Source organism: Raphanus sativus, chromosome 6 (assembly GCF_000801105.2).
Source record: "Raphanus sativus cultivar WK10039 chromosome 6, ASM80110v3, whole genome shotgun sequence".
Lineage (NCBI taxonomy): Eukaryota > Viridiplantae > Streptophyta > Magnoliopsida > Brassicales > Brassicaceae > Raphanus > Raphanus sativus.
The window spans coordinates 46,531,197-46,558,274 of NC_079516.1; the positions used below are offsets into that span (position 1 = coordinate 46,531,197).

Sequence of the window (27,078 nt, forward strand, 5' to 3'; positions counted from 1 at the left end):
AATGAATATTTTCAATACTTTCACTATTCGAGATTATACACTTGAAGCTCAAGAAAGGTAAGTTATATATAAAAAGAGTGGTGTGGGCAAGGGGTAAAACTTAAAAACCCTAATTTTCTTTTATTGAAAAATGGCGACGATCTCTGATCTTTCATGTGATCTGGTAGAAGAGATACTCTCAAGGGTTCCTATAACATGTCTAGGAGCGGTGAGATCAACTTGCAAAAGATGGAACACTTTATCCAAATCTCGGCTTTTATGCAAAGCAGAATCAAAGCAGCAGTTTGTAAGATTCATGACAAAGAATTCAAAGCTGTGTTCATTGAGATTCAATCTCCATAAAGAAGGATTCTCTGTGAAGGAGATAAGTGATTCATTTGGGATATCTAAAGTTCTTGTCTGCGACGGCTTGTTGTTATGCGTCACTGTCACAAGAGACGAGAAGGACGAAATTATCCAACAACGCCTCATGGTGTGGAACCCGTATTTGGGACAAACAAGGTGGATACAACCAGCAAGAACAGCTTACCACTGCGAATCAGACATATATGCGCTCGGATACGACAACAACCGTTGTAACCACAAAATCTTGAGGCATTCTAAGAAAGAATGCGAAATCTACGATTTTAAATCTGATTCATGGAGGATATACTTCTTTCATCATGATCTTCTTCTTTAGAAGGACAGCAGTACCTACAAAATGCCAAAAGAACCATTTGGAGTAGGTCTATTACTATTCATTATGCCTTTCTCGGAGATCACCAAACTGTTCAGAGCCTCCTCAGCTACCAGCTTATATTATATAGGACAGCCTTTGGTTTTACATATGGTTAATGTTTCTGGTAATTAAAGAAGTAAATAATGCTTTACAAAAAAAGGAAGTAAATTCTTGGATATGTCATGTGAACATTTTCTATATTTTGTATCTGCAATATTTGATGAAATAAGTCTTTTCAATACTTTCACTATCTCATGGATTCAATGTGAAGAACGGACAAACTATCATGCAGTACGGCTGTCTTATTTTCTCCATATACCCCACCAGGTTGTGTTAAGTTTCTAACTATTATTGTGATTTTTTTTAAACAAGTAGTTTCGATATAGAACAATTAAGACCCAAGAATGTTACTGTTTGGGGCTTTGCGAGCCTTGTCTTGCAACATTATAGTGTGATTTGTAACTAGTCATTCTTATATCACATAACTAGGATATGACCCGCGCCTTGCGCGGAGTGAAAAAATTAATAAATTATTTTACGTACGTAATATTTTTTAAATTGTTAATATACATGTATAGTATGAATATGTAAAATATGATAAAAGTGAGACAATGATAACACGAATATATGCATTAGAGGATACAAATAACAAACATCATGTCTTATGTTGAAAAGTTGAGGATCGATATATTGGATTAAAATAAGATTACTTTATGGATTTGTATTTGTTTTAAAATATAAGAATCTATCTCAAGTTTGAAATGGGTCATTCACTTGAAACTTATAAGACATAATTGTTGACCTAAAATAAATACTGAATAATATTTTTAAAAACATAAATAAGACATTAAAGTACTATTAATAATAAAGCAGAAAAGGAGCGCAAAAAAATTTAAAAAACATTAAAAAAAAAGAATAGCCACTTATAGAAATTAAACTCCATTGTCTGCAATCCTATAAAGAGAACAAACAAAGTTTAGTAGTATAACTATTTACAAATTTAATTAAGAAAGGCATAGAAATTAAATATAATACCTCTTCTTGAAATCATCGATTTCTGGAACACCGTTTGGTTCAAAAACAACTTTTGAAAATCCATCAATGTTAGTAAGCTTCTTGAAGCGACCTTGCAAAAAAATACAAAAATGTGTTATTATAATTAAAGTATATATAGGGTTGAAATATTATTTTATACAATAAGTATTAAATATTACCATCTCTCCAATTAATTTGCCAATACTGCTAGGATAAGGCATGCGCTTCCTGAATGTTTAATTCAATAAAATGAACAGTTACGTGTTTAAGTATTTGTGTGGTGTAATCCAATAATATGCTTCCTGAATGTTTAATTCAATAAAATTATGATCTTCTAAAATCTCGAAAATACTAATATACATTACTCTCACTTGAGAAAACCGGTAAATTAAATTAAGATGTAAACCACTGATCTAGCATTTTAATATTGATTTTTTATTTTTTATTATAGAATACAAATTGTGGACCAGAACCAAAAGACTTCTAGATGGTGGAATATTAATTGCATTTTCGTATTGTAAAAATTTAAACAAAAAAACGTTAACATTTTAGAGAGAGAGCGAGACACATTAACATTTACATTTTGAATAAGTCATGGTCGTAATTATAGAAATAGTTAGCTATCAATCATTAATTTGGTTTCAGTTACCACTACGTTCCATAGATTAGGTCATCAAGAACAAAAATCAGTAATTATAGTCAAAATGTAATGAAAAATCATGCTGTAAATTTGTGACATACCAATGGCAATTGATGTAAATAATCTAGTAATTTAAGGATTAATGCATAGGAAGGTTGAGGTGTATTGTGAGGAAGACACCTATACAAAATGGCAACATGGTAATAATTTTACTTTTTAAAGGTTGTTCTTTTTAATTGCTACTCCATTAATACTAAGGGGATGTGAGCCTAATTGATGCATTTGGTAAAGCCAAAATTAAAGGACGAGACGGCACAGTGTTTTCTTAAGCAAACCGGGGGACGCTCTGCTGTTCTTTTATTTACTGGTGACCAATGAAGAAAACGGCTTGTACGTTATATACTTAAACCAACAACGGCACACAGTTCAAACCTATATCGTCTTCAACTCTTCATCCTCATCTGGAGAAACTGAGAGATGAGCTTTACCGTGTCGTCGTCTGCTTTGGTTTCTCAAGATAAACCCTGATTTCTCCGCCGGAAAAAGATGGAGGGAAGCGAATCTCAGATCTATCACGAGCGGCAGCGACTCCAATTTTGCCTCTTGCACTCCCTCAACAATCTATTTCAGGTGATCCCGATCTCTCTCTCTCTCTCTTCTCAGTATCAAATCACCGATGATGATGTGAGATTTTGAGAGTTGCTATTTGCTCTGTTTTTTTAACTGTAGGACAAGAACGCATTCACGCGGGAAAGCTTGAACTCGATCTCGGAGAAGCTCGTGGCGGATGATCCGAACAAAGAAACGTGGACGACGACGCCTCTCTCCTTCCTCCTAAAGCCTCACCACAACACGCTCACGGGGAACTACGACGTGAACGTGATGATCGCAGCTCTGGAAGGGAAAGGCAAGAGTGTTGTTTGGCATGACAAGCGTCATGGAGCTTCTTCTATTGATCTTGATGCAGATGCTCTTATGGGGGTTGTGCTGAATGTTCCGGTCAGAAGATACGGTGGGCTTTGGAGAAGCAGGCACTGGGTTGTGATGAGGAAGATCAGTGGAGTATGGTATAACCTGGATAGTGATCTCCTTGTGCCGCAGAGGTTTAAAGACGAAGATGAAGTTAGGGGGTTCTTGGATCGAAGTCTGAGTTCAGGTTCAGAGGTTTTGCTAGTGAACAATGCTTGAAGATCAACAATCTTGCTTTTTGTTTTCTTTGCTTCTTCTTTGTAATTGTATAATCATCAAATACCCATCAAGTGTGAAAAATGTACATACAGCTCGTTGTAGTTTGGGTTCCGATAAAGTTGAATACTTTCTTTATTATTCAGTGAGTTCTCATCACCTGTTACGTGGATATGTCTCTCCTCTGTTCATGGAAGTTGTCTAAGCTCTACAACTTAATAGAGTTGAGCTTGTGTACCCCTTATGTCATCTATGTCATCCACATGCAGTGATTATTGTTCTGCTCTCCTATGGAATGTTCTCACATGTAAAAAACTTACTCCAGTGTATGATGATTAGAGTGTAAACCATAACGCTGCCTTGGTTACTTTATGATATTCATGTACCCACCATAGATCTGGTTATTTTCTTTTTTCTTCTCTTATTTTCATTACCCTCGGACTCAAGGAAGGCATCTGCGATCTATAAAGGTAAGTTTGTATTGGCCCTTTCTAAGAGTCAAAAGAACTTGTACACATTTCTTTTATGCACACACGGAGTTAAGTGATCATCTGAGAGGAACCATACCGAAAGAACCTTTCTTTCGCTTAAACAATTGGTGGTCCAACCTATACTTACTTTCCATAGTGGAAATGTTGCTCTTTGGCTTAGCTTTGTTATCTAAATTTCGGCGTTCCACAGTTTTTTTTTATCTTTATATTTAATAGTTATTACAATTCATTTCACATAAAGTATCTCTTATATAAGTATGAAATTGAACGTACCTACTTTGTTTGATTTATCTGTATATGCTTTTAGCGTCTACAGTAATCATAGCTTAAGTGTAATCATGTCGTTATGAATACTTTATTAATAATCATGGCCTCTCTGGTCTCTATCTGAACTCCATTAGGCAACTGTTTTCATCATCATTCCCTTTATATATTACAATACTCTCAACTCTGTCCTCGTAAACTGCTCTCACTCTCTTGCGACATGTCGGCTACAGGACCAAAACGGTGTAATGCAAACACCAAACCAGTAACTTCTGGTAAGCAATTCTCAGCCAAGGGACCTTACGGTAAGAATCCGGGACGCACAACGAGCTGTGGCTTGAGGCTGCCGAGGAAAACAGAAGTCACGGCAGCAAGGCTGATCAAGCATCTCAGCTGTAGATTCGTCAAGGGGTTGCGTCTAGTGGTGATGAGGAAGAATAAGAAGAAGAGATCTCCACCATTGAAGGCTTCTTCCACCAGTAGATCTCAACCCTCGGTGATCTCTGTGGCTAATGATACCTGTAGATCAGAGGCCATAGAAGACTGTATACAGTTCATAAACTCCTCGACCACGTTCACAAGATCAAGTTCTACCAGTGGCCAAACATCTTAAGCTTTTACTTATGCCCATAGTCTCGAAGACACTATTTCTTAGTTGCTCGTTGGCTAAGAAATAGCATACTATTGAACTGCATGTAATATCTTATATTATATAGAGTTATAAGAGAGAACTATGTAAGTGATCTTGAGAAGCTTGGAAAGTGTGAGCTTCGTTTATGTACAAAAAAAAAAATCATCTGTATATCTTTAATCTACATAAGTATTATTCATGTCCGTTTGGCCTAAATTGACAGGTAAAAATATCCAGAAGAAGTTTCCGGCAAAAAAGGATATTCCGGCAAGCTCTGAGACTTGTAATATGTGTATATTTAAAGCCTGTCCAGGTCTTGGAGCTGAACTATTCACTAGTTTGTCACTATTCTCGGAATGGATCAGTCAATGATCTTCTCTCCGGTTGAAAATAGGTTCCAAACGACAGTCCCGACAAGGTAAAGACCGACAGATATCGTGAAAACGTCATCCCACGAACCTGATGTATTCGATGTCATTCTTAGTTTCGGTCATTGGTAAGAATTTTTTAAAATATTTAACAAAGCTTTTTTAAGAAATCTAGAAGTGTTCCCAACCGTGTTGTAAGATGTGGCCAGTGGCGGCGGTGCCAAGAACTCCGGCAAGTACTCCAGCTGTGTTAGACAAACCAAGTAACACTCCCTGACCACAACATCAGCATGCCATTACTTGGCATTTGTTTTTCAGTAGCTTGACTTGTTTTAGACTTGAAAAGAGTGATTGATTACACTTACAGAGTATCTTGGAGCAATGTCTTGATGGTTAGAGTACAGACCAGACTGGGAGAAGGCATCAGTCCCTTGGCTACAAGCCATGCACAAAACAGCCATCGCAGGAGAATCAATGTGTTTCAGCTGTGTTAGAAAGAACGCTGGTCCAAGAAACCCAATTGTTTGCATTATCTAAATCCATCATAGAATAAAAAGGGTTATGGAATGAGTTGCTTTTACTAGATTTGCCTTTGAAATGGATACACACACACAGGTACCTTGCGGACATTCGTGACGGAGAAACCACGGCTGACGAGTGTATCAGCGATCCATCCTCCGGCATTTGCAGAAATCGCCATTGTCATCCATGGAAATACTGAGAGAAGCCCTGACTCCATTAGGTTGAACTTCAACACCTGCCTCTCACAAAATCAATAATAAGAAAAGACAAAAACATCAAGATTTTTTAATAAAATACAGTGATAGAACTGACTTGGTGGTAATAAGTTGGCATCCAGGTTAAGAGAATGAATGTTCCCCAGTTGTGACAAAAGTGGCAACCGATGAGAGCCCAGACCGGCGGTTTCGACAATATCAACCTCCACGGAATAGACTTCACTGGCTCTTTGCTTGCACAGTTGTCTGCAATCAACTTCCTTTCTTCAGGGAGCAACGTTGGATCTTCAATTGGCGAACTCTCTGCCTATAGTTAGTAACAACACACATTAATGGTCGGATCTAGAAGTGGTTAGAGGGCAATAGAGAAGTCTGACCTTAGTTAGCCAGAGAGTCAACCACACAGTTCCAAGAGACCCAAAAGAGTAAAACACGGAAGGCCATCCAAAATGATGAATCAAGAAAGGCGAAAAGGCCAAACCGGTGACGGATCCAAGGTACATTCCGCTGTAAACAAGCGCGAGAGATCTGCTTCTCTCTTGCACAGGCACCCACTTGGATAGTATATTGTTCATAGCAGGCATCGCAACACCCTGAAAGACACCAAAGATCGTCCTTATCAACCACACACAATCCAACACTGATATAGCAATGTAAGACTAAGCACAAACCTCGCCAACTCCCATGAAAGCACGAACAACGAGCAAGAAGGGAAGACCGAGTTTAGCTGCGACAGGAGTAAGTATTGTAGCGATGGACCACCAGATAACTCCGAATCCAAGAACCCTTTTGCCACCTACTGTGTCTGCCCATATCCCTCCAGCTATCTGTCATATCAAGCCAGTTATTTAAATGTTTCAAATCTAATTTTTTGAATTACTAGGAGGTTATGGGCCAAAACATGTAATCATCAGACCCAGAACTACATCATATAGAGACTCTGTTCCAAAATTTATGATTCTTGAAGAGTTTTTGATATTTTAATATTTTTAATTAATTTTGGTTCTATTGAGAACTATGTGACCAGTAATGTTTTATAAATATTTTTGATGATTTGTTGATTTAGTTTTAGTTTTAAATTTATATTTTCATCAATACATTTTAGGAAAAAAAAAGCTTATATTTTTAATTTTTATGTATTCAACCAAAACATTAACTATTTTGAAACATTAACTGTTTATTTTAAATCTATGCAATGATGAAAGAGAAGCTTTACTTGAGTGAGAAGGTAACCCCAGAAGAAGGAAGACTGAATCAGACCAACTGTCGCTGGATTCCAACCATACTCAGCCGACATAGGAAGTATAGCTATGCTCATGTTCACCTGTCAAAAACATCATCATCTGTCCTAAATTGGCAACTCCGAATTCTATTTTTAGCAAAATCCTTTTTAATTAACTAAACGGAAGCAAAACTTACTCTGTCCATATTACAGAGAAGGAAAGCTGAGAAACAGAGAAGTACTATCACCCACCGCTTCGGAAACTCTTCCCACCACGGAACCGAGCTTAGCGAGTCAGATACGACGCCGTTTCCATTCACTATCTCTCGGCCTTCTTTTATCGTCTCCGCGTACGAGTTACTACTGCTCTCTCTCTTGTCGGAGCTCCGAACTAGCACACGGAAAACGCTGGACATGTTCCGCTGGTGAATCCATATCCGTAACGGCTTCGGATCAGTTTTTGGTGTCCGGCGGTTTCGTGGAGAGGTCTCAGGTGGACGATTTGAAGTGTAGAGAGGGTGGAGATTCGGAGAGTAGAGAAGAGCTCTCGCGTTCATGGCGAGATTGATTTTTCTTTCTTCTTACCTCCCCACCTCTTCTTCTTCTCAGTCTCTCGCTTCGTTTTTTCTTTTGTTAAGAGAGAAATGAATTAGATATTTTCATGTTCGTGGCTGAGTTGACGACACGTGTGGATCCAGCATTGGTTGGGTGAAGATGTCATAATCTAACGGGAAGTAACGGTTAACAGAATTATTGGAGGAGTTAATCAAACTATTATTGTCTACTAATTTAAGAAGAGAATCTGAGCTTAATATTAAGCCCATATAAGGCCCAGATAGATAAGCTTGCAGACCTGAAATTGCTGGATTACACTTTTGTGGTTGCTCCACTTTTCCGGAATGAAGAATATATCATGCATTAGCAACATTGTTGAAGGCGAAAGTCGGACCTTATGAACTTTGAAGTAGGCCTATCGAAACAGTAGAAATGCAAATAATTCGGTAATGCTACAATTATTTATTATCCATATGTCATATAATATTTAAAGATGAACCATGACTGACTTTATGTGGGGATAAAGGCAGGATCCAAAGGTAAAACCAAACCCCCCACTAATTGCGTTAACAAAGATGCCAAATAATATTTAATCCAAAAATTAATTTAATCCGGATATTTATTTATTTTGCGTAAAAAAACAACCGTCCAAAACATCATATAATAGCCATATTTGGTTGTCCGTTTGTTGACAAAACAAATATTAGACCAGTAGGCGCAAGCCAATACGGCAATACTTATACTCATATCTGGTTAACTTTGTACGAGTGAGAAATGCCTTTTGGTAAATAACTCTACACTTGTTACTTGTATTGTATTTGTAAATAACAATACTAATTAAGCAACTTGATATTCGATTTGACAACAACGAATACTTAAAAGTTTGAGGTGAATGCGGGACAAGTAACATATATAATGGAGAGCTCAAGCCAAGGTCAGAGAAAAAACCGATAGCTCTCTCTTCCAAAAGGCGATAAAAGACGATACAGTTTCCGTCGGCGCCTGGCCTTAGGGTTGCGGCGTCGGCAGGACTTTCTCTCCTCTCTGCTTGCCTTCTCTTTGCTTCTTTCCTTTAGTCTCTTTCTGCTATCGATATGTCTGACGCTCTGGTGAAATCTCACTCGCCGGAACCCTAGATCTACTTCGAAGGGAGATAGATCCGGTGGTAGGTGGTGTTTTCCTTGGAGTTTCAACGAGATGGTGAGGTTTACTGAAGAAAGGAGTCGGCTTTTAGGGTTTGGCTATGGCAGATCTCGTTTTTCCTCTTGTAGATCTGTCAGACGTCGAGACAGTGAAGGTGTGTGGTGGTTGGACCTTGCTCTCTCCTCCGGTTCTTCATCTGGTGTGACTTATTGGCGAAGTCTCTTCGTTGTGGAGTGGAGTTTGTTAGCCTTCTTGGAGTTCAGGCTTGGTGTCTTGTTTCAACTCCAGGTTGTGTTTCTACTCAGGGGAGATGACGGTGGAGTACCGTCGGCACCACACATGGAAGCTTGCTGGTCGTGTGGTCAGGGTTTCCTAGTGGTTCTGCGTGTGCGTTCTCTGGAGGTTCCAGCTTCCTCAGTCGTCTATGGCAGACTCCGTTGTGTCTTCCATGATGCTCTCCGCTTGCTTGTCCGCTTCACTTACTAGCTCGGGTTGTAGGTTCAATTCATTTCCCAAATGTTTTGAGCTGGTTGGTGCCGCCTCTTTGCCCGTTACTTTGCTTCACCAACAAGGAGCAGCTTTGAAGCGCAAGAAGACCGTGCTAGGTTCTCTAGTTCTCGGGTCAAGGCGTCGGTTGGGGCCATTGTTTGAGTCGTTTGGTCTTAATTGACGGGGTGACTTGATTAGAGTTTTTGCCATCCCGATGCTGGGATTGCCTCTTCGTGATCTTGGTAGGCTTTTCTCTTTCTTATTGCAGGTACTGAAAACCCGGTGTCTAGTTTGTCCTTATTGCAGCCCGATTTGTTTCGAGTTGCTTGTTCTGTTCGCGGTTCTTGGCACTCTATTTCTTCTTCAGTCCGCGGTTTGGTAAGATATCGGTGGCGTCCTTCAAGGTTTGCTATCTCTTATCTTTTAACCGTTCGAGTCAAGTTCTTCAATGGTCAGTCAAGACACAAGTTTTGGGGAGATTATCAAAACCTAACTACTCCAGCGATGTCACGAGGAGTCCGGCATCCACAGTAACGCGGGAAACCCCACCTCCTTATGGTCAGCATCAAGGCAGAGAACGGGGATTGATTTTCTGAGGATTCCCGAGCAGATTAGCGGATGGTGTCGGTTAAGTGGGCGAGCGAAGCTACTCTTGTAAAGGTTGAATTAGAAAAAATTTGGTTGAACCAAAGCTTGTATCAAACACTGAATTCCGGTTTGACCGGTTGATGAATAATAATATATACTAGGATAAGACCTGCGCTTTGCGCAGGGTGAATTTTATGATAAAAATTTAAAATATATAATATTGACAAATCATGTCAAATCAGCAATATTTCAGTTTTATTAGGGATAAACATGTCGGTTTAACTATATGTTTAGATTTTGTTAAAAAAAAACTACGGGTTTAGGTTCGATTTGGTTTATTAAAGTCTAAGAGACCCTTAACCAAAGTCGATTCAAATTAGTTTGGTTTGATTTGTGTTTGGTTTTATTTCGATTTGGATTGTGCTCGATTCAAATTTAATTTAGTTTGGTTTGGTTTGTGTTTGGTTCGTTTTATTTTGGTTTTGTTTATGTTTGTTTAATTCAATCATTGATTTTTCTAGTATTGTTTTAGTTACAAAAATATAATTTTTAAGAACATAAACAAATTATCATTTGACACTAAGACATTATTTTCTTCATTAATAGTAGTATACATTTTTAGTGGAACCTTCGAATAATTCAGATATTGATAAATTAATTGCATGATTTTAAATTTTAATTATTTTATACCTTCTTCGCTTATTCACCAATCTTTCTAATTAATACAAACATTTTTTTTACTGAAACTTATGAAAATTATATACTACATATATCAATTGCATGCATCATATTGTGCAATATTTTATATTACTATTTCTTTCTCTGTTTTTTTCTGCAAATTATGAAATTAAAAATAATAATTATATATATTAAATAACTAAGAAATCAATTATTATATGTAATAAATTGGTGTGCGCATATAAATCAAACGATCACTCTGTTTTTTTGCAATCATTTTAGGGTAAATAAATCAAAACAATCACTCTTATTTGTCGTATATAATATGTAACTAAATTTAAATGATATTAACATAGATACTATTTTAATATTGATTTTATTAAATGAGGTTTCTACTCATATGATTTATGATTATTTGCATATTTGTGAAACAAAATTTTACACCAACAATTTTTTTTAATGTGGATGTTTAGTAGTTTCAATGATTTATAATATTTTTTTAAAAAAATGAAGATTTCAAAATTAAAATATTAACTTTTCAATATATGTTCAATGCAAATATCAAAATATTAGTATGTATTCTCATACGATGTATAGTTTAATTTAAACGATATGAAATATATATATATATATATGTATATATATATATAAACTTATTAAAATGAATTTATTTATTCATACGGTCTTATAATCATTGTATCCTAATATATAAAAAATTAAACCTTGATCACAAAGGTTTATATAAGATTTTTAACAGTTTAGTAATTTATACTCGTTTTGAAAAAATTCAAAATACAACATATGCAAAAATCTATTTTTATTATTATATCACTAATGTAATTGTGTAATTTATTTTAATCATAAAGAATTAAACAAAAGTGATAGAAAGTATACAAATTATTATCAAATCTTTATTATTTAAGATTATTAATTGTCGTATATATATTTTAATCATATTAGGTAATTTCGTAGGTTTTATTGAAGGAAAAATATATGCGACCAATGTAATGTTAGAGAATATAATTTTTAGACTATAGTTTATATAAGGTGCTTTATAATTCTTTGAAATAGGATTTGGAAGTCATACACAAGTTCCATATAGAATGATGTCTTTTTTAATTGTTACAAAACTAAGGTTCATATTTTAAAAATGATTCCCAAATAATATATAGGGGATACCGTAACACTAAAAGATATTTTTTCAAAATAACACATGCAAGATATTATTCTATTAAAATAAATAAATTAAAAATAAAATAAGCATAGATAATAATGATTTTTTGTAAATTATCTTTCTATATAGAACTTTGTATAACCGGTAGAACCGTGCATGTGAGTTTTATATTGAAACAAACGTAAAATAGTATATAGTGTGAACGCATTTATGTAGAATTTGGTCGAGAACTCTCTGCATGTGACACATAAGCGTATTTGTTCTCAAATTGATGTGAAGTTGCCACATGGCAAACGTAATATGAACGTATTAAATGACAATGCATATCTTTTAATATATATAGGATAATTAAAAAAAAAAGTAACATATATAATGCAAGTAACCATTACTTGTGTCCATCTCTAATCAGACGGGGTGTTTAACCCCAACCAAGGTAAAGATGGCACTATTCTACTCGTTTTTCATACTCGACGTTTGATTATAGTAATAGATTCAGATTTCATCATTCACGAATACTAGTTGGCTTTTCATAACTTAAGACTCATAACCGAAGTCTTACTATTACTCAGCGGTAAATGTAAATGTTAAGTTATCCACTCACTCAAAATGTTTGTCAAGAAAAAAAGTTATTCACTCAATCACCAAACTGACACCATTTAACCGAACTCTTACTACAGTACTATACACCATACATATAGAAAATCAGAGGTGTGGTTTATGGTATATATACAGTCCATAATAAAACATCTATGTTAAAGACGTATTATATTGTGAATGTAACATTCACTATTTATTGTAAAATGGTTGAATCTCATATCTATACTATTAAAGTACAAGCACATTTGGATTTTTTACTAAACATGCCCTTTCTTTAACTCACATTGCTTATTTCATTAAGGGTAATCAAGTAATATTAATAACTCATTTTTATTGGGTTATTTTTTTTTTATTCAGCCCACTGCCCACATCATCTCTCTTGGGCTATTTGGGCTGATTAAGAAATCAGATCCAATTCTTATTTTTTTCCCTAATTCTAATAATTTATTTTCAACCATTCTTAATATTTTGTGTAGTAAACAAAAATTAATAACTTAATTATTATGTTTTTTATTTTTAATATAATTTAAGTATTCATAAAAAATTTGAATTTTTTCATTGAAAAGTATAAATCTTTACTAAAAGTATATATTTTTTTATTAAAAAATTAACCACATAATAAAATTAATATATCAGAGTTATACTAACTTAATTCATTAAAAATAAAGTTTAATTTTCTAAACATAAATACTCACTAAACCTGGACGTTCGGATACCCATTCTGGTACGGATTGGTTCTTTCAGATATCGAGTTTTTCGGGTTTTAAAATTAAACCCCATTCGGGTTTTGAAATTAAACCTCATTCGGATATTATAAAATTTCGGGTTGGGTTCGAGTCGGGTCTTTCCGGGTCCGAGTGGATTCGGTTCTCATGCATAAGAACCTGCAAAATAACCAAATAACCAAAGTATCTAACGGGTTCAGTTATTTGTACTTAAAGTAACCAAAGTATCTGATTCGGTTCAAATTTTTTTATCCAAATTATTCAATAGTAACCAAAATATACATTTTATACAGTTTTTGGGTAAATTTTTATCCAAACTATCATATTTTATCCAAAAATACTCAAAATTACCGAAAATAACTACTTTAGTTAACTTATAAAATTAATTAAAAAATTAAAATAATTATAAATATAATTATAACATATATTTTTAGATATATTTCGGATATCTTCGGGTACTCATTTGGTTCTCGGTTCGGGTCGGATTCGGGACCGGTTCTTCGGATATAGCAATTTAGAACTCATTCGGATATTTACCCCGGGTTTGATCGGGTTCGGGACCCTGATTTTTGGGTCGGTTTCGGGTTGGTTCTTCGGGTCCGAATATTGTGTTCTGGCCTATACTCTTTTAAAATGAAACACGATAAAGAAAAATAAAAAAGCTTAAATCTTTTATAAAAAAAACAAATATATAAAAATATGACATTTACTAAATATTTGTCAATTTAAAAAAAAATAAAGGAAAATAAACCCGCGCTTTGAAAGCGCGGGTCAAAATCTAGTAGTATTCTTAAAGCATCTCCATCAAGTAGCCTCATTTTAAGGGTGAATGATTTTCAAAATGTAAGTTTTAGGGTGAGTTATTCCAACAATAAACTTTAAATATATCTTTAAATTTTTATGTTAAATTTTAACAGTAACTAATTATAGTAAATTTAATAAGTAAACAAAAATATCCACTAAAAATAAAATAAAATTACAACTCATATAAATATACTTTAGTTTCATCAAATAAGCAAATCTTTAATTTCTCAAAAGAAATTGTATCAGTTGGAGAAAGAGTTACAAAATGGTTAAACTACATATACATAATTTTGTGTTTTACATAATATTATTTATATTAATAATTTTGATTTTAGTTTTATTATATATATATATATATATATATTGTACTAATAATAATCTATATGTAAAGATATATTTCAATATTGAGTATAATATAATTGTAGAGATTAAAGTGACACAGAAAAATCATATGTAAGTTACATAATTAAAAAGATTGAATTTTTTTTAAAGTATATATTTTTTTGAGATTTGAATAGTAAAACTTTACTATTCAAAATGAAAATAAATGGTATTTTGAGGTTTTAGTATTCAGATCCTCAAAAATTAAGGATTTAAAGGCTTTTTAGAGAGCCAAAACCCATAAATTTGAGGGTTTCTTTTTTTTTTTGATCAAAAAATTTGAGGGTTTCATGTGGTTTGTTGTAGATGCTAAAGTACACAGTGTCGTTCATATATATAGAACAAACCACTCAGGATATCAGTACATGTTTGTGAAAAAATAAACACACACATGTACATCACTACATGTTATTATGTATTTTAAGCCGAAGTTGACAATGCACTTCATATTGCAATAATTAATGGGTATGGCATGGTAGTAAATATATAAGCTTATGAAAGCCAAATGTACTATATGACTATATCTCCATAATCTACTGCCCATCTTAAATATTGTGTTTAGTCCATCTCGTCCCATATAAACTAATTGTTAGATGATAAACTACGTTCTATTGTACCATGCGCAAACCCCAAACCATATACTTCTAATAAAACCATCTCCAACATCTATGACCACTTACCTAAAGTTTTGTAATTTAGTGAATGTACAAAACAATAATTGAATCATTTATAGATAGAGAGAAAGGAAAGAAATAAAGATGTAGCAAGATCAAAATTAGAATAACTGTTAAGGAAGGGTCTAGAGAGTTCTTGGACCGACGTACAATATATATTATACAGAATATGCTGTGTAGATATCTTAGGATATATTCTGTTCTGATTCGGTGTTATCACCACACATGTATTACGTTGTATATAAGTCACTCTTGTGACGTGAATATGATTAAGATCTCTTCAACCTATCTCTCGACTTACATGGTATCAGAGCCACTGTGAGGCTAGATCTGTGAAACTTGTTTAGTCCGAGAGAAAAATACCAAAATATGAGTGGAGAGAAATCAGAGATCGTGAGTTTGGGAAAGTCTTCAGTCGAAGCAAACATGTCTCCTTATTACCTTGCTCCGGCAGATAATCCGGGGACTTGTATATCACATGTGGTGCTGAGTGGAGAGAACTACGCTGAGTGAGCCTCAGAGCTTGAGAACGCTCTTAGAGCTAAGCGTAAGATCAGTTTTATCAATGGGACCTTGACGCTTCCTGACGAGAAGGAGAAGCCGATGGAAGCAGAGATGTGGAGGACGGTGAATTCGATGATTGTTGGGTGGATAAGAGCTTCGATCTCACCGGCTCTGCGATCAACGATTCCATTCTCTCCTGATGCGTGTAAGTTGTGGAAAGAGCTCAAGAAACGCTTCTCTGTGGGGAGTGGAGTTCGAGTTCATCAGCTTAAAGCTGAATTGGCGTCGTGTAAGCAAGATGGTGCTAGCGTTATGGAGTACTTTGGAAGGCTGTCGCAGAAGTGGGAAGAGTTGTTGAATTGCAAACCTCTTCCTTTGTGTACCTGCAATGCTTCTGAAGTGTATTCCAAGGAATATGAGGAAGAGAAAGTACATCAGTTTCTCATGGGGCTGGACGAGGCGCGATATGGCAATGTTTGCACTAACATCATTGGGATGGAGCCACTTCCAGATCTCAACTCTGTGTATCAGAGAGTTGTACGTGAAGAGAAGAGGATAGGCGCAGGAAGAGTGGAATCCAAAGATGCTCCGGTTGGGTTTAATGCGAGAGTGGAGAATCGTGGAGATGAGACGATGAATGGAGGTGCTGTTGCAGCGGTTGCTCGAGGTCGGAGTTCTATTGTGTGCAACCATTGTGGGCGAACTGGTCATGAGAAAAAGGAGTGTTGGCAACTCATTGGCTTCCCTGAGTGGTTCACTGATCGCAGTCAAGGAGGCAGAGGTGGCAGAGGCAGAGGACGCGGTTCCAGACCACTTAACAACGGTTCTAGAGGAAACGCACAAGCGGCCACAGCCACTACGAGCATGAACCAGAACGCAGGCATACCTCCGCTAAGTGCTGAGCAATGGGCATCATTGACATCCTTCTTGGAGAAACAGAAACCTGCGCCAATACCAGACAAGTTGAATGGTACGGTACAGACTGGTGAGGTTATTATAGACACGGGTGCTTCGCACCATATGACAGGCGATAGAATGTTACTTACTGATGTGAAAAGTATTGTTCCATGTCGAGTTTGTTTCGCCGATGGTAGCTATGTCATGGCAACCAAGAGTGGTAGCTTGGTGTTGTCTAAGAAGCTTACGTTGCTGAATGTTCTATATGTTCAGAATCTGAACTGTACTTTGTTATCAGTCGCAAAGCTGCTCAAGCAGACTGGTTGTCTTGCGTTATTTACTGATACTCTTTGTGTATTGCAGGACCGTTTTACGAGGACTCTGATTGGAGCCGGTGAAGTTAAAGATGGTGTTTATGTTTATCGGGATGTGACAGTAGCGAGAGGACATCGAGTTAAGGCTTCAGAAGATCAGACTTTATGGCATTGTCGACTGGGTCATTCTGCATTTGGTGTTTTGAGTTATTTACCTTTTATTTCTGGTGTTAAAGATGTCACAACCAAGTTTGGTGGATGTGATATCTGTTTTCAGTCTAAGCAAACAAAAGAGATGTTTTCAGAAAGTTCTAATAAAAGTTTGAGTTCATTTGAGTTGATACATACCGATTTATGGGGTCCATATCGCATACCATCCTCTTGTGGTGCTGTTTACTTTCTCACCATAGTGGACGACTACTCAAGGGCAGTTTGGATACATCTACTGCTAGAAAAGAGCGAAGTAAGAACAGTTCTTCCGAACTTTATTGCTTTTGCTGATCGTCAATTTGGAAAGAAGGTAAAAACGGTGAGAAGTGATAATGGCACAGAGTTTATGTGCTTGACAAGGTACTTTGGCGAGAGAGGGATCTTGCACCAGACATCGTGTGTGGGTACGCCGCAGCAAAATGGGAGAGTAGAGAGGAAGCATCGCCATATACTAAACGTTGCAAGGTCACTACTCTTTCAGGCAAGTCTTCCTGTGCGTTTTTGGGGAGAGAGTGTATTGGCGGCTGCTCATCTTATTAATATAACTCCTACGAAGCTTCTCCTAGGGAAATCACCATACGAATGTCTATACGGGAGCAAGCCTTCGTACGAGAACATTCGAGTGTTTGGATGCTTGGCTTTCGCACATCAAGCAAGGAGGGATAAAGATAAATTTGGAGTTAGAAGCAAGAGATGTGTATTTGTTGGATACCCATACGAAAAGAAGGGATGGAAGCTGTATGATCTAGAGAAAAAAAAAATCTTTGTCTCTAGAGACGTGGTATTTGATGAGATGGAGTTCCCGTTTGAAAAAGATGAAGTAAGAGAGAAGTTGTCGCCTTCTACACCTGTAGTAATGGAGCCTGGTTTGTATGATGAGTTCCCTCAGATTGAGATTGTCGTGGAAAGGGGGAGTGATAAGAATGTGGTTGACTCGAGTACAGATGAACACATGGACGCTGGAAATGAGGGAGTAGGTCAGGTTGATGAAGCTGCTCCTGCAACTATACCGACGGATGAACAGTTAGGGCGTGGTCATAGGCAACCAACTCAGTCGGTTAAACTAAAAGACTACGTTCTATACAATGTGGAGAGTTCTCCTGATAAACATAACATCGTCTACAACACCGGTCTCCGAGACGAGTCGTCGTCTAATGGTTCAGGTAAAACACTTTACCCGATCTCTGAGTATGTGTGTGATGATCGGTTTTCTGATGCTCATCAGGCTTTTCTTGCGGCGGTGAGTGCTGGTTTAATACCAAAGAACTACAAGGAGGCATTTAAAGATAAGAGATGGCGAAAAGCAGTGAAGGTAGAAGTTGATGCACTTGAGCTGAGCCGAACATGGGATGTTGTAGACTTACCTGCTGGGAAGAAGGCCATTGGTAGCAAATGGGTGTTCACAATCAAATACAACGCAGATGGGACGATAGAGAGATATAAAGCTCGTCTTGTCTGTTGCGGAAATCATCAAGTAGAAGGAGAGGATTATGAAGAAACATTTGCACCGGTCGCCAAGATGGATACAGTAAGGACTTTGTTGGAAGTTGCAGCAGCAAAGAATTGGGAGGTACACCAAATGGATGTGCACAATGCATTTTTGCATGGAGATCTTGAGGAAGAAGTATTCATGAGACTTCCTCCAGGGTTTCAGTCTGATAATCCCAATAAAGTATGTAGACTGCGGAAATCTTTGTACGGATTGAAACAAGCTCCTAGGTGCTGGTTTGAGAAGTTGACAAAGGCTCTTGCAGGATTTGGCTTTGTACAATCCTATGAGGATTACTCGCTATTCATTTACACTAAAGGAGACAAGTGTGTTCGAGTTCTAGTATATGTCGATGACTTGATTGTAGCAGGTAATGATCTCGACATGATGGTGAAGTTCAAGAAATATTTGAGTGATTGTTTTCACATGAAAGATCTTGGAAAAGCCAAGTACTTTCTGGGTATAGAGATCGCAAGAGGGCCTCAGGGGATGTTTCTATCCCAGCGTAAGTACGCACTAGACATCGTAAGTGAAGCTGGAATGCTCGGGTGTAAACCAGTAAGTACACCAATGGAGGTGAATCATCAACTGTTAGGCGATAAGAGTTCTCTGTATGTTGATCCGGTGCGGTTTCGGAGAGTTGTGGGACGTCTCGTTTACTTAACCATAACACGGCCTGACTTGTCGTATGCGGTTCACGTGTTATCTCAGGTGATGCACGAGCCAAGAGAAGCTCACTGGGATGCTGTCATGAGAGTGTTGCGATACATAAAGGGGAGTCCAGGACAGGGAGTTATGTTAAGATCAGACAGTGACTTGAAGATTCGAGCTTATTGCGACTCTGATTACAACTCTTGTCCACTGACGAGGAGATCATTATCAGCATATATGGTCTTACTGGGTAATTCACCTGTCGCCTGGAAGACTAAGAAGCAAGATACGGTGTCCCACTCATCTGCAGAAGCGGAGTACAGAGCGATGTCTGATGCATTGAAAGAGTTGAAATGGATGAAGAGACTCTTGGCTGATCTTGGAGTAGAGCATGAGATGCCGATGGAGTTGTTTTGTGATAGTAAGGCTGCTATCTATATTGCAGCTAACCCGGTTTTCCATGAACGGACGAAGTATATTGAGAAGGATTGTCACAGTGTGAGAGATGCAGTGAAGGCTAAGCTCATCAGTACAGTGCATGTTCGGACAAATGAACAGCTTGCGGATATCCTGACGAAGGCACTAGGAGTATCAGCATTCAGATATCTGTTATCCAAGTATGGAGTCTGTGATTTGCACGCTCCAACTTGAGGGGGAGTGTTAAGGAAGGGTCTAGAGAGTTCTTGGACCGACGTACAATATATATTATACAGAATATGCTGTGTAGATATTTTAGGATATATTCTGTTCTGATTCGGTGTTATCACCACACATGTATTACATTGTATATAAGTCACTCTTGTGACGTGAATATGATTAAGATCTCTTCAACCTATCTCTCGACTTACAATAACAATTATTTTAGCTTTTTATTGTGTTAGTTGTATTGTCCAAGAGTAAGGGATGGGAATGATGCAAGATTGTGGTGCGGCAGATTTACTCATCGAAGGTGTCCCTTCTTGTCTACTTCAAGTGCTCCTTAGCTTAGGCTTTATGACTATCACTTTTGCCTATTTTATGTTTATATAAGTAATCATTATTATTGTGTATCGTCCAATAATTCCTTTTTGCATGCGTTATCCATTTAAACGGAGTTAATAATACTGACTGCCTTTGATACAAATTCCATAAGCTAACATATGACTTTTTGCGCTAACGAGGTCTTCTTAAATCTAAAGTAAAGTTTCTGATATCAGTATAATACATAACTGTGAAAGCATAAACTATTTATGTTTTCACCATTCACCAATGTATTTTATATCATGCGTTAAACTAAAATAACCTGACTATGAGGAAAATGTCGCATGCATGCGGAACGGAGCAATAGTCGAAGATCAACAGGAGTAGTAATCAAAGCGGAAACGAAAACCTAGCAAAGTTTAAGTATTTCAGTAAAAGACATTAAAAAAAAACGGTAAGGGTTTTATACCACTTTGTTCTCCTCCGACTTTGGGTTACTATTTTATCGATTAGTCAGAATAACCGCGAGCAGCCATGCTACGGTACAAGTTTACCAATCACACCCACAAGATAATACAATAATTACAGTCGCATGTTACTTATCAGGAGCCTACCACCAAACGAGAAGGCGAGACCGTAAGAAACAAACGTTTCCTTGTGGATGGAGACAGGAAGGGCTTCGTAATGCCCCGCTTTAAAAGTACATACTTCCTCACGTGGGCCACTTCTTCAATTATCATTCACCATTTCAATCATTCGTCACGAACTTTCTTACCGGTTTTCTTTATTTCCATATTTATTAGCTAGACGACATGTAACCAAAATACACTCGGGCCTGAATACACTTTCTTAGTTTGGTTGTATAGAAAGCAAAATACGTTCTTCAATTCGTTTGTAGAAATGTAGCATTCGCTTGGAATGAAATGATCAATCTACATTGATCGAACCAATTGATGGTCATGACCATCATCTAATCACCGATGATTAAGATAAAACAAGAAGTTGATGATATTTTCATGAGAAATTGCCAAAAATATCATTTTCATAGTACCACTTTTCATGTTTACACTAACCACTTTTACCACTATTTTTAATGAAGGGTCTAGATTTAAAGGTTTAGGATTTAGGGTTTAGATTTGATGTTTTAGGGTTTAAGGTATATAGTTTAGGGTTTAGAGTTTAAGATTTAGGATTTAGAGTTAAGGATTTAGGGTTTATAGTTTAGACTTTAGGGTTTAGGGTTTAGGATATTGAATTTAGGGTATATAGTTTAGGGTATAGGGTTTAGAGTTGAAGATTTTGGGTTTAGGGTTTAGAATTGGAGGTTTAGGAATTAGAATTTGAGATTAAAATTTTGAAAAACATATAAAAACAAAGATATAAGAGTCTTTACTATTTTAATAAATAATGTATTATTGAAAATGTGTCTTTAATGGTGATAAAGATGAATAATGGTACCTTGAAAGTGGTATTTTTGAAAATTCCCCTATTTTCATTCTACATTTTTCGGCTAATATATACTACTAAAAGAATCAAACAAATTTGATATTACCTAGCACCCCTTAAGTGGCGCCACTTGGTTATTTCGTTTTTTCCTCTGAAAGCGAAACCTTAACCTATATTTTTTTGTCATGTTCTGTATAATCACAAAAGCCTATAGTAACCTGAATTTAAACATTTATCAGTAATATAGTAGCCTGTATTTTCTTTACTAATTAGTTATGATCATGTGCATTAGTAGATATGTGCATGGATCTAAGAAAACATATGCATTGATGAGATTAGATTATAAATGAGACATGTGCACGTGTTCCTCTGTCTACGTCCATATCCTAAGCAATGAAATTTGTGAAACAAGATATTTATATTCATAAAATAATTCGGTAGCCTTGGATTCCTCCAAAATTCCGAGTTTAGCTTCTGTGAATACATTAACTCTATACAAATACAATAACTAATACTACTAGATAACATCGTACTATAAAATTGAGAAGAAATGGAAAATAGATTATGATCAATATAGACAGTGGCGAGGCAGAAAATAATTTTGTCGGGGGCGTATATATTAAAGTAAAATATGATATAAAAAAAAATCTCTTAAATCAAAATATTCTTACAAATATTATTAAACGAACTTACAAACATACTCTACGTTCAGCCATGGTTTGAAACCTTTTCACCACTGTTTCATTTGTAACCGATGCAAACAAATATTTTTCAATATAGCAAACAAGACAATCACTTAAAAACTGATCTCCAATCCGGTTGCGCGAAGCCGTCTTCACAAACTTCATTGCAGAAAAACATCTCTCGACAGTTGCTGTAGCAACTGGTAAAGTTAGTGCTAACTTCAAAAGTCTGTAAACTAGAGGATGTGCAAGATGTTTCTGTGTTTCAACCATCAAACGAGAAAGATCTCCAAGACTCTCTAAGTTATTAAATCGGCCATCCTCTCTTATATTATCAATGTAGATGTCAAGTTGCTGCTCAAGAGAAGAACGCTCAAAAAAACTAAAATCGTCTGGATAGAACTCAACCAATTTTATCAGGTTCTCTTTGTCAAACAACTTGAACGATTTTGTAGGACTTAAGGAAGCCATACAAATAAGAAGTTGGGTATTTACCTCAGTAAAACGATCATTGAACTCTTGCAGCTGCAGATCCAGAACAACATTGAAGCAACTGATCTTATAATGATGCAAATTGGTTATGTTGCTTTTCTTTCGTCGCCTCCCAGAACCAACAAAACCATCTTCCATCATGATCATTTCAATATCATGTTTCTTACAGAACAAAGAAACTTTAACAATCAGAGAATCCCATCCATCATCTCTAAGCTTCTGCAGTTCTCGCTTAGTTGATTCGACCAATGAAACAGCATTCAGAATGTCTTGATTTTTTTGTTGCAAAGCCATGGATAAATTTTCTGTTAGTCCCAAAATAAGCAGCATCAGTTGCATATAGAAGACAAAATCAAAAGTACACAAGTACTTAATAAGACCATATGCTTGTCGTTTCTTTGAGTCATCAAGGCCTTCATTCTGGATATATTCAAGCACCTCAATAACAATTGAAAACAACTCGACCAGACGCACTAATGTCTTATGATGAGAACCCCAACGAGTATTTGATGGCCTTGGAAGAGAACGCTCTTGATTCTTCCCTTTTCCAGTGCTAATTTCACCACTGCTAATACCTTTTTCGATCTCCTTACGGTATTTTTCTTTAAGTTCATCTTGTCGTTTGCAGGAAGCCCCAACTACATTCAACAATGTAGAAATCATATCAAAAAACTCACCAACTTCAAAATGTTTCTTCGCGACTGCCACTACTACCAACTGAAGCTGATGAGCAAAGCAATGAACATAGTAGCTTGAACTGTTTTCCCTCAAAATCAAAGCCCGAAGACCATTGAATTCACCCTTCATATTACTCGCTCCATCATAACCTTGGCCTCTTACATTTTTCAAGCTCAATCCATACTTAGCAAACAAACCATCGATAGCTAGCTTAAGTGTCAAAGAAGAAGTTTCTTTTACATGAACCACACCAATAAATCTTTCTTTGATTGTTCCGTTCTTATCGACAAAGCGCAACACAATAGCCATTTGTTCCTTGTGAGAAATATCAGCAGATTCATCCACCAGTAGACCAAAAACACCATGACCAACTTCTTCAATAATAGATTTCACGACTTCTTCTGCAAAACAATGGACAATGTCTTTCTGGATCGGTGGAGAAGTCATCTGGTTATTTTTTGGAGCATTTTCCAAAACAACTTTACTTACCGCTTCGTTCTGGTCTGCGGTATACCTTATAAGTTCCAGAAAGTTCCCTTTATTACCAGCATCTTCTGACTCATCATGAGCACGAAAAGGTATTCCTTGTCGTAGCAAATATCTAGAAGCATCAACTGAAGCATTCAACCGAAGACGATATTCGTTTTTGACCACATCATCATGCTTATAAAAAGCTTGGGTAATGGACTGTTTTTGATTCATCAAAGAATCACACATCTTGACTGCAATATTGTGAAAGCTATTTAGACCACCCACATGAGTAGCAAATCTCTCAGATTTATTCCAGCTAGAAAAACCTTCTGTCACGAACGTATCATTCCCACCTTGCTTATGTATGTCATCTCGAAACAAGTAACAACACAAACAATAAGCTCTATCTGTCGATACGCTGTACTCAAGCCAAGTACCATACTGATCAAACCAAGTAGGACTAAACCGTCTCAAAGAATTTGAGATCATCTTTTTCGGAAAATTATGACCATACGGTTTACAAGGACCTCTAGCTAGATACTTGCGCCTTATCTCGTCTCTTTGATTTGAATCATATGCATTGATTTTTTTCCTTTTAGCAGGATCCCATGGTAAATCATCCAAATTTTCTTTAGGTGCTGGTGTGAAGGATCTTTTAAGAAACTTTTCCATTGATCTATGTGACAAACAAAAGTATTAGTTTATATCAAATTTAGAATAAAAGAAAAACAAATATTTTAAAAATCACCAAGAGAATTATATAAGTGAATGTGAATCTCGTTTGCTTGACGAAAAAAAGTGAATTTGGAAGACGAAGAAGTTCCAAACGTGAAAAAGACAATGTGAAACACATATTTTAATTTTAGGTTTTTTTCATTAGTGGGCTTTGCAGTATAATTCCATTAAAATACTAATTGGGCTTAAATACATTATCATTCTTTTATATGTAAATGGGTTTAAATAAATGTATGGGGGCAAAAAAAACTTATTAATGGGGTCATCATATACATTGGGCTTTAGGTTACACTAATTTTCTTAATTTTGCTGGGTTCATTGACCCCATGTTGGTGGGTGTAGCTCCGCCACTGAATATAGAAAGAATAAAATGATTATAAGGTATTAAACAACAAAAAGAAAAGTATATAGTAATTAAAATTTTAAACATTCTGATATCAGTGGGTTTTAATTTTCTGTGTAAATATATGTGAAGAAAAGTGGAATATCCATAATGAATACCCCAGACCACCATTTGAAATTGTTACTCCCTAAATGGAACATTAATTAAAATTCATTGATCTTTTTTTATGGCAATAAGGATGGTCTAGATAAAAAAAGGTTAACTAAATTGGTGGAAAAGAATATATGAAAACAAAATAAGAATTCATTAAACTTCTACTAAAAAAAATCTACTAAATAAATGAAAACTTTCATTCAAAATTGCGAGAGTATTCAATGGACACAGCCATGTTAATACAAAACTACGATGATCATGAGAGATCATGGCATATTCTATAAATCCAGTGGAGGAAGAAAACAACGTACACTCACTCAGATGCACACACACACACACAGTAATCAATGCATCGTAAGATTCGCATAAACATACAAAAAAAAAAGAAATTAAACCTAAAGTGGGGGAGACAAATATTCTGGCAAAAATATTAGAAAAGAAATAAAAAGACATAAAAATAGCGTCGCACCCACTCTTCTTCTACACCTTTAGTATCTCTTCTGTCTTCATACACCTTTACACTCTTTACTTCATCATTTCTTCTTCTTTACAACTCTGACTGATCTCTCCAATGGCGTAAAACTGCAAAACACTAGACTTCCTCTGCTTCTCTTTCCCTTCAGACCAGTTCCAAAGTCTTAAAGCTCTCGGTAACAACCCTCGTGAATGGCGGCGCGAAAACTAGGGTCGTTGCTACGTCAGCATTTCTTCTCTCTCTTCTTTCTCTTCCTCGGATGCTTCTTCTTCCCCAAAGGAGGTGACTCGAGACAGAAGAGGAGGAAGAAGAAGCTCAGAACGGTCACTTCCGGTTCCGGTTTATCCTCTTCTTGGGCGTACCTAAAACGGGTTTTCTTATCCACGACGAGGATATCCAAATCCCGCAACCAAACGCACCCTAACGGTCCCTTAACGACTCTGACATCCGCAAGATCCTCTCAGAACTCCCTCGTCACTCTCGTACAACCCGACCCGGAAACCCGCACCGAAAACGGTTTCTCGGACATCTCCTCGTCGGATTCTCCCCTCTTCCTCTCTCTCCGTAGCAACAACGAGATCTTCCCTTGCGCTGCGTGCGGAGAGATATTCCCCAAAACAAACCTACTCGAGCACCACGTCGCGATCAAACACGCCGTCTCGGAGCTCGCCGACGGCGAGTCGAGCACCAACATCGTGAAGATCATATTCAAATCGGGCTGGCCGGAGCAGCAAGGCAACAACAGCAAGATCCCGGCGATCCACCGGATCCTGAAAATCCACAACAGCCCGAAGATCCTCGCGAGGTTCGAGGAGTACCGCGAGTTCGTCAAGGCGAAAGCCGCTCGCAGCAGCGGCGGCAACGGACGGTGGGACGACGAGCGGTGCGTCGTCGACGGGAACGAGCTCCTGAGGTTCTACTGCTCCACGTTCATGTGCAACCTAGGGCAGAACGGTAACTCCAGCCTCTGCGGTCACCAGTACTGCAGCGTCTGCGGGATCGTCGGATCAGGATTCTCGCCGAAGCTCGACGGGATCGCGACGTTCGCGAGCGGGTGGAGAGGACACGCGGCGGTTCCGGAGGAGGTGGAGGAGGAGTTTGGGTTTATGAACGTGAAACGGGCGATGCTGGTTTGCCGGGTGGTAGCGGGTCGGGTCGGGTGTGATTTGATTGCGGATGATGACGTGGACAAGAGTGGTGGAGGGTATGATTCTCTTGTTGGGCAAGGGAGTGGGAGCAGGAGTGGGGCCCTGTTGAGGATCGACGATGAGGAGCTTCTGGTGTTTAATCCAAGGGCTGTGCTTCCTTGTTTTGTGATAGTCTATACTGTGTAAGCGTATGATCGTGTGTGTTTATATTGTGTTACAAAACTTGTGCGTGAGGTTTGGTTCAGGAGTAATTGTGAAGCGTGAACGGTTTAGATGATAAAAATCTTTGTGGTGGTTTTGAATATGATTCAAGCATCTTTTGAGAGGCTA

The 27,078-nt window shown here is 37.1% G+C and overlaps 6 protein-coding genes across 6 annotated transcripts; 3 read left to right on the forward strand and 3 right to left on the reverse strand.

Annotated features, from left to right (window-relative positions):
- Positions 1-130: 130 nt before the first annotated feature.
- LOC108808650 (putative F-box protein At3g20030) lies at positions 131-679 on the forward strand. The gene has a single exon (XM_018580763.1). The coding sequence runs from the start codon at positions 131-133 to the stop codon at positions 677-679; it is 549 nt and encodes a 182-aa protein (XP_018436265.1).
- Positions 680-2,793: 2,114 nt separating this feature from the next.
- LOC108808648 (josephin-like protein) lies at positions 2,794-5,167 on the forward strand. The gene is made up of 3 exons (XM_056987409.1): positions 2,794-3,023; positions 3,123-3,578; positions 4,467-5,167. Exons 1-3 carry the CDS (start codon positions 2,940-2,942, stop codon positions 4,944-4,946), a joined length of 1,020 nt encoding a protein of 339 aa, XP_056843389.1. The 5' UTR covers positions 2,794-2,939; the 3' UTR covers positions 4,947-5,167.
- Positions 5,084-7,907, reverse strand: LOC108813102 (sodium-dependent phosphate transport protein 1, chloroplastic). The gene is made up of 9 exons (XM_018585547.2): positions 7,489-7,907; positions 7,286-7,393; positions 6,741-6,896; positions 6,447-6,662; positions 6,167-6,376; positions 5,952-6,089; positions 5,698-5,865; positions 5,521-5,605; positions 5,084-5,423 (listed from the first exon to the last, which is right to left on the reverse strand). Exons 1-9 carry the CDS (start codon positions 7,846-7,848, stop codon positions 5,326-5,328), a joined length of 1,539 nt encoding a protein of 512 aa, XP_018441049.2. The 5' UTR covers positions 7,849-7,907; the 3' UTR covers positions 5,084-5,325.
- Positions 7,908-20,514: 12,607 nt separating this feature from the next.
- LOC130495855 (uncharacterized) lies at positions 20,515-20,880 on the reverse strand. Its single transcript, XM_056987410.1, is given in 2 exon segments — positions 20,515-20,533; positions 20,711-20,880. Coding segments are annotated over 2 exon segments (189 nt in total).
- A 1,379-nt stretch (positions 20,881-22,259) lies between these two features.
- LOC108850070 (uncharacterized) lies at positions 22,260-24,566 on the reverse strand. The gene has a single exon (XM_056988813.1). The coding sequence runs from the start codon at positions 24,564-24,566 to the stop codon at positions 22,260-22,262; it is 2,307 nt and encodes a 768-aa protein (XP_056844793.1).
- Positions 24,567-25,470: 904 nt separating this feature from the next.
- On the forward strand, positions 25,471-27,078 carry LOC108805604 (uncharacterized). Its single transcript, XM_018577527.2, has one exon. It carries the CDS (start codon positions 25,792-25,794, stop codon positions 26,932-26,934), a length of 1,143 nt encoding a protein of 380 aa, XP_018433029.2. The 5' UTR covers positions 25,471-25,791; the 3' UTR covers positions 26,935-27,078.

Bases quoted from the DNA above. Each gene is read 5' to 3' on its own strand.
- LOC108808650 (XM_018580763.1), top strand. From the start codon at position 131: ATGGCGACGATCTCTGATCTTTCATGTGATCTGGTAGAAGAGATACTC.
- LOC108808648 (XM_056987409.1), top strand. From the start codon at position 2,940: ATGGAGGGAAGCGAATCTCAGATCTATCACGAGCGGCAGCGACTCCAA. The intron at 3,024-3,122 runs GTGATCCCGATC...TTTTAACTGTAG, and splicing joins CCCTCAACAATCTATTTCAG to GACAAGAACGCATTCACGCG. The intron at 3,579-4,466 runs TGAAGATCAACA...ATCTGAACTCCA, and splicing joins TTTTGCTAGTGAACAATGCT to TTAGGCAACTGTTTTCATCA.
- LOC108813102 (XM_018585547.2), bottom strand. From the start codon at position 7,848: ATGAACGCGAGAGCTCTTCTCTACTCTCCGAATCTCCACCCTCTCTAC. The intron at 5,606-5,697 runs GTAAGTGTAATC...TGTTGTGGTCAG, and splicing joins ACATTGCTCCAAGATACTCT to GGAGTGTTACTTGGTTTGTC. The intron at 5,424-5,520 runs GTTGGGAACACT...CGAATACATCAG, and splicing joins TGGCCACATCTTACAACACG to GTTCGTGGGATGACGTTTTC.
- LOC108850070 (XM_056988813.1), bottom strand. From the start codon at position 24,566: ATGGAAAAGTTTCTTAAAAGATCCTTCACACCAGCACCTAAAGAAAAT.
- LOC108805604 (XM_018577527.2), top strand. From the start codon at position 25,792: ATGGCGGCGCGAAAACTAGGGTCGTTGCTACGTCAGCATTTCTTCTCT.